General features: G+C 55.1%; 1 protein-coding gene across 1 annotated transcript in view; it reads left to right on the top strand.

Annotated features, from left to right (window-relative positions):
* The window catches only part of LOC111975489 (low-density lipoprotein receptor-related protein 8-like), a 73510-nt gene that overhangs the window by 41157 nt on the left and 25189 nt on the right, over positions 1 to 7164 (top strand). Inside the window, exon 9 of the mRNA XM_070447438.1 lies at positions 2707 to 2846. Coding sequence (XP_070303539.1) covers positions 2707 to 2846 — 140 coding nt within the window. The remainder of the gene's footprint in view (positions 1 to 2706; positions 2847 to 7164) is intronic.

Below are 7164 nucleotides of genomic sequence, written 5' to 3'. Positions count from 1 at the left end.
AAGGAGGACAGAGAGAGCTGAAGCGGAAGAAGGAAGGAGGAAGAGAGACTGAAGGCGAAAGGAGGACGAGAGAACTGAAGGGAAAGGAGACAGAGGAACTGAAGGGAAATGGGGAGGACAGAGAGGACTGAGGGAAAGAGAGACAGAGAGACTGAAGGGAAAAGGAGGCAGGGAGACTGAAGGGAAAGGAAGACTGAGAAGAGAGACTGAAGGAAAGGGAGGACAGAGAGAGAGAAGAGAGAAAGAAAGATAAACAATGTAAAACAATGTCTGTCATAGTTGTGAGTCAGTCAGTCAGTCAGCATCAGTCAGTCAGTCAGTCAGTCAGTGTGGCTCTGTCATCAATCAGCCTGTAGTTTGTTCTTCAGCAGAGCTGGGAACCGAAGTGCCCAAGCTGTGTCATCATACCCAATATCCTCCCTCCATTCCTCCACCCTTCCACCCTTCCATCCCTCTTAACCTGTGCCAATTCCGCTCTTTCTGTTGTCCATGGCTGATGATGAGATGCAGAACGACAAGAGAGAGAGAGAGACAGAGAGAGAGCAGAGAGACAGAGAAGAGAGAGACAGAGAGAGAAGAGCACGAGAGGAAGACAGAGAGAGAGAACGACAGAGCAGAGAGAGAGACAGAGAACAACAGAAGCAGAGAGGAGACAGAGAACGACAGAGCAGAGAGAGAGACAGAGAAGACAGAGCAGAGAAGAGAGACAGAGAACGACAGAGCAGAGGAGAGACAGAGAACAACAGACAGAGAGAAGAGAGAACAAAGAGCAGAGAGAGAGACAGAGAACGAACAGAGCAGAGAGAGACAGAGAAACGCAGGGCGAGAGAGAGACAGAGAACGACAGAGCAGAGAGAGAGACAAGAAAACGACAGAAGCCGAGAGAAGAGACAGAACGACAGAGCAGGGAGAGAGAGAGAGAGTGACAGAGCAGGGAGAGAGAGAGAGGGACAGAGTGGACAGAGCAGGCGAGAGAGAGAACAACAGAGCAAGGAGAGAGAGAGAGAGTGACAGAGCAGGCGAGGAGAGAGAACGACAAGCAGAGAGAGAGACAGAGAATGACAGAGCAGGGAGAGAGAGAGAGAACGACAGAGCAGAGAGAGAGAGAGAATGAGAGAGAGTGACAGAGCAGGGCGAGAGAGAGAGAGCGACAGAGCAGAGAGAGAGAGAGAGAGATAGAGAGAGTGACAGAGCAGGGCGAGAGAGAGAGAACGACAGAAGAGAAGAGAGAGAGGATAGAGATGACAAAGCAGAGAGAGACAGAGAACAACAGAGCAGAGAGAGAGACAGGAAACGAGACAGAGCAGAAGAGAGCAGAGAAACGGCCGAGAGAGAGACAGAGAACGACAGAGCAGAGAGAGAGACAGAAAACGACAGAGCCGAGAGAGAACAGAACGACAGAGCAGGAGAGAGAGAGAGAGTGACAGAGCAGGGAGAGAGAGAGAGGGACAGAGTGACAGAGCAGGGCGAGAGAGAGAACAACAGAGCAAGGAGAGAGAGAGAGAGTGACAGAGCAGGGCGAGAGAGAGAACGACAGAGCAGAGAGAGAGACAGAGAATGACAGAGCAGGAGGGAGAGAGAGAGAGACAGAGCAGAGAGAGAGAGAGAGATAGAGAGAGTGACAGAGCGGGCGAGAGAGAAGAGCGACAGAGCAGAGAGAGAGAGATAGAGAGAGTGACAGAGCAGGGCGAGAGAGAGAGAACGACAGAACAGAAGAGAGAGAGAGATAGAGAGTGACAAAAGCAGGGCGAGAGAAGAGAACAACAGAGCAAGGAGAGAGAGAGAGAGTGACAGAGCAGGGCGAGAGAGAGAACAACAGAGCAAGGAGAGAGAGAAGAGAGAGAGTGACAGAGCAGGGCGAGAGAGAGAGACGACAGAGCAGAGAGAGAGAGAGATAGAGAAGAGTGACAGAGCAAGGAGAGAGAGAGAACAACAGAGCAAGGACAGAGAGATGGATGTGGAATGATGAATTGAGGTGTCGCCAGCTAGGGTTACATCTGTATGAAAACAAATGATGTTGAGAGTTAGAGGAGCGAGAGAGAGAGAGAAAATAACACTGGCTGGCTAATATGGTTTCTCTAAAAAATAAAGAGGGGATTATTTTCCCCTTTTCATCGATTTGACAGCCAGCAGACAGACAGCACAGGGTAGAATGGTTGATAGTATGAGTGGCTGAGTGGAGAGAGGTGAGGTTGTGAATGAATAAAACTGTTTCCTGATTCAGTCCCTACAGCTGTGTTACTACAACAGTGTTTACTGTCTGACCTGCTTATTCACTTCCATAGCAACTGATCTAGACAGCCTATCAACTGCACACCTACACACAGTCCATTGACATAACTTGATATTAGCTTGAGGTCAGGTTAGGTTAAGTGCCAGGCTCAAGTAGCTAGTTAAATAAAGGTTAAATACAAGGTTTTGTAGTATTCCCCATGTGGAGATTGAACCAGCAACCGTCTGATCACTATTGTATTGAGTCTAACTGGAGGGCTTGTCTGACAAAGAGGATTGACCTTCTACTGGACCAGAACCATCCACCTCTCTGTCTATACCTTTTCTTGTTCACTTCTGAAGAAGTGTTGTACCGTACATTAACCTGACCTCCCTCGCTCTCTCCTCTTCCTTCCATTCCTTTCTTTCTTTCTCTCTCTCCCTCCCCCTCTCTCCCATCCCTCTCCCCCTCTCTCCCCCCTCTCCCTGTCTCAGACCTATCCAACAGGCGTCTGTACTGGGTGGACTCTAAGCTGCACCTGCTCTCCAGCATTGACCTAAACGGTGACAACCGCAAAGTGCTGCTCTTTTCCCAGGACCACCTGGGGCACCCCTTCGCTCTCACCGTCTTCGAGGTAAGGAGGGGAAAGACATGGGGGGAGGAGGGGTGAAGGGTGGGAGACACAGAGGAGGGAGGATGTGGGGGGAGCAGGATGGGATGGAGAGAGGGGAGGGGAACAGGACGGATGAGGAGAGGGAGGGGAACAGGATGGATGGGAGAGAGAGGGATGGGGAACAGGATGGGATGGAGAGAGGGAGGGGAACAGGATGAGAGGAGAGAGAAGAAGAGGAGGGAGGGAACAGGATGGATGGGAGACGAGGGAGGGAACAGGACGATGGAGAGTGAAGGAGAGAGGGGAGGGGAACAGGATGGGATGGAGATGAAGGACGAGAGGGGAGGGGAAAGGATGGGATGGAGAGAGAAGGAGAGATGGGGAGGGGAACAGGATGGGATGGAGAGTTGGAGGGAGGGACAGGAGGATGGAGAGGAGGAGAGAGGAGGGAACAGGATGGGATGGAGAGTGGAGGAGAGAGGGGAGGGGAACAGGATGGGGTGGAGAGGAGAAGGAGAGAGGGGGGGTGACAGGATGGGATGAGAGTGAAGGAAGAGGGAGGGGAACAGGATGGGATGGAAGAGAGAGGGAGGGGAACAGGATGGAATGGAGAGAGGGAGGGGAACAGGATGGGATGGAGAGAGGGGAGGGGAACAGGATGGGATGGAGAGAGAAGGAGAGAGAGGGGGGAGCAGGATGGGATGGAGAGAGGGAGGGGAACAGGGGATGGAGAGTGAATGAGAGAGAGGGGAGGGGAACAGGATGGGATGGAGAGAGAAGGAGAGAGAGGGAGGGATGGAGAGAGGGGTAGGGGAACAGGATGGGATGAGAGAGAAGGAGAGAGAGGAGGAGCAGGATGGGATGGAGAGAGGGGAGGGGAACAGGATGGGATGGAGAGTGAAGGAGAGAGGGGAGGGGAACAGGATGGGATGGAGAGTGAAGGAGAGAGGGGAGGGAGCCGGATGGGATGGAGACGTGAAGGAGAGAGGGGAGGGGACAGGATGGGATGGAGAGAGGGAGGGAGCAGGATGGGATGGAGAGTGAAGGAGAGAGGGGAGGGGAGGGATGGAGAGAGAAGGATAGAGGGGAGGGGAACAGGATGGGATGGAGAGAGAAGAGAGAGGGGAGGGGAACAGATGGAGATGAAGGAAGAGGGGAGGGAACAGGATGGGTGCGAGAGTGAAGGAGAGAGGGAGGGGAGCCGGATGGATGGAGAGTGAAGGAGAGAGGGGAGGGGAGGGGATGGAGAGAGAAGGAGAGAGGGGAGGGGAACATGATGGGATGGAGAGAGAAGAAGAGAGGGGAGGGCAACAGGATGGGATGGAGAGAGGGAGGGAACGGATGGATGGAGAGTGAAGGAGAGAGGGGAGGGGAACAGGATGGGATGGAGAGTGAAGGAGAGAGGGGAGGGTGACAGATTGGGATGGAGAGTGAAGGAGAGAGGGGAGGGGAACAGGATGGCATGGAGAGAGGGAGGGAACAGATGGGATGGAGAGAGGGGAGGGAAACAGGATGGGATGGAGAGTGAAGGAGCGAGGGGAGGGGGCAGGATGGGATGGTGTAAGGAGAGAGGGGAGGGAACAGGATGGGATGGAGAGTGCCAGGAGAGAGGGAAGGAGGCGGGATGGGATGGGATGGAGAGAGAAGGAGAGAAGGGGAGGGAGAACAGGATGGGATGGGAGTGAAGGAGAGAGGGGAGGGGAACAGGATGGGATGGAGAGTGAAGGAGGGAGGGGAAGGAGCCGGATGGGATGGGAGGAGAGAGAAGGAGAGAGGGGAGGGGAACAGGATGGGATGGAGAGTGAAGGAGAGAGGGAGGAACAGGATAGGATGGAGAGAGAAGGAGAGAGGGAGGGAACAGGATGGGATGGAGAGGGGAGGGGAACAAGATCGCGATGGAGAGAGAAGGAGAGAGAGGAGGAGCAGGATGGATAGATGAGAGTGAAGGAGAGAGGGGGGGGAACAAGATGGGGATGGAGAGAGGAAAGAGGGAGGGGAACAGGATGGGATGAGAGAGGGGAGGGGAGCGATGGGATGAGAGAGAGGAGGGAGCAGGATGGGATGGATAGTGAAGAGAGAGGGAAGGCAAGTGAGGGGATGGAGAGAGGGAGGGAACAGGATGGGATGGGAGGGGGAGGGGAACAGGATGGATGGAGAGAGAGGGGAACAGGATGGGATGGAGAGTGAAGGAGAGAGGGGAGGGGAGGGATGGAAGAGAGGTTGAGAGAGGGAGGCGGAACAGGATGGGATGGAGAGAGAAGAAGAGAAGGGAGGGAACAGGATGGAGAGTGAAGGAGACAGGGAGGGAACAGCATGGGATGGAGATGAAGGAAGAGGGGAGGGGAACAGGATGGGATGGAGAGTGAAGGAGAGAGGGAGGGACCGATGGATGGAGAGTGCAGGAGAGAGGGGAGGGGAACAGGATGGGATGGAGAGAGGGGAGGGGAGCAGGAATGGGATGGAGAGAAAGGAGAGAGGGAGGGGAACAGGATGGGATGGAAGAGGAAGAGAGATGGGGAGGGGAACAGGATGGAGAGTGAAGAGAGGGGGAGGGGAACAGGATGGATAGAGAGTGAAGAGAGAGGGGAGGGGAACAGGATGGGATGGAGATTGAAGGAGAGAGGGAGTGGGAACAGATGGGATGGGAGTGAAGGAGAGAGGGGAGGGGAACAGGATGGGATGTGAGAGTGAAGAGAGAGGGAGGGGAACAGATGGGATGGAGAGAGGGAGGGGAGCAGGTGGGATGGAGAGTGAAGGAGAGAGAGGAGGAGGAGGGCGATGGAGAGAGAAGGAGAGAGGGAGGGGAACAGATGGGATGGAGAGAGAAGAAGAGAGGGGAGGGGAACAGGATGGAGAGTGAAGGAGAGGGGAGGGGAACAGGATGGGATGGAGAAGAGGGGAGGGGAACAGGATGGGAGGAGAGGAGGGAGGGAACAGGATGGGATGGATAGTTTCACTTCTGTAATTATCTACTTCACTTGCTTTGGCAATGTTATCATCATGTTTTCCCATGCCAATAAAACCTCTTGAATTGATATGAAGAGAGGGGGAGACGGGGGAGGAGGGTGGAGGAGGCAGGAGGCAGGACAAGTACGAGGAGAGAGGGCTGAGGAGGGTTCGGGGTAGAACGCCACCGAGGGAGAGGGAAGAGGGGGAGAGGGTGAAGGCGGGAGTGGACAGCCACAGGAGAGGAAGAGTGGGAGGGGCTGAGTGGAGGGAGTGGCAGCCACAGGGGAGAGGGAAGAGGGGGATGAGGGCTGAGAGGGAGTCGACAGCCACAGAGAGAGGGAGAGGGGGAGGGCTGAGGAGGGCAGTCGGTAGACAGCCACAGGGAGAGGGAAGAGGGGGAGAGGGCTGAGGAGGAAGTAGACAGCCACAGGAGAGGGAAGAGTGGGAGAGCTGAGGGGATCGTGGACAAGCCACAGGGAGAGGGAAGAGGGGAGAGGCTGAGGCCGGGAGGGACAGCCAACAGGGAGAGGGAAGAGGGGGAAGAGGTGAGGAGGAAGTAAGACAGCCACCAGGAGAGGGAAGAGGGGGAAGGGCTGAGGAGGAGTCGGGGTAGACAGCCACAGGGAGAGGGAAAGAGGGGGAGAGCGGCTGAGGAGGGAGTGGACAGCCACAGGGAGAGGGAAGAGGGAAGAGGGGAGAGAGGGCTGAGGAGGAAGTAGGGACAGCCACAGGGAGAGGAAGAGGGAGAGGCTGAGGAGGGGAGTGGACAGCCCACAGGGAGAGGCAAGCAGGGGGAGAGGCTGAGGAGGAAGTAGCACCACAGGGAGAGGAAGAGGTGGAGAGGCTGAGGAGGGGAGTGGACAGCCACAGGGAGAGGGAAGAAGGGGGAGGGGCTGACGAGGGAGAGTGGAACAGCCCACAGAGAGAGGGAAGAGGGGGAGAGGGTGGAAGGAACGCGTCACAGGTAGGAAAGGAGATTCAGAGGGCGTAAGCAGGGAGAGCACATGATGTGAGGACTTGACATGATACCCAGGTATTGTCTTTCAACAGCTGCGGTGTCAACGCCACAGGAAGAGCCTCTATGAGTCAGCATGGTAGATCTAAGTGGCTGTGACAGAAATCGATAGAGGGAGGGAAATGACCAAATGAGACTAAAGGACAGTAATAAATAGGTATTGTGAGAGTCAGAGGAGTGGAGTGAGCCCTCTGGCGTGCTCTAAGAACTACCCAGTAGATCCGTGGGTAATATGTAGCTGGGTGCGGGATACAACACCAGAAGGGGACCTAGGGGGATTCCTGTCAGTGGGAATCATCATGTCCAAGAGTGTGTGTGATGCCTGCCGCCTGCGGTATAAATGTGTTAGAAGAGACAGCAGGTGTGTGGATAGGC

Source organism: Salvelinus sp. IW2-2015, linkage group LG16 (assembly GCF_002910315.2).
Source record: "Salvelinus sp. IW2-2015 linkage group LG16, ASM291031v2, whole genome shotgun sequence".
NCBI lineage: Eukaryota > Metazoa > Chordata > Actinopteri > Salmoniformes > Salmonidae > Salvelinus > Salvelinus sp. IW2-2015.
This window is presented reverse-complemented; position numbering and strand designations above follow the sequence as displayed.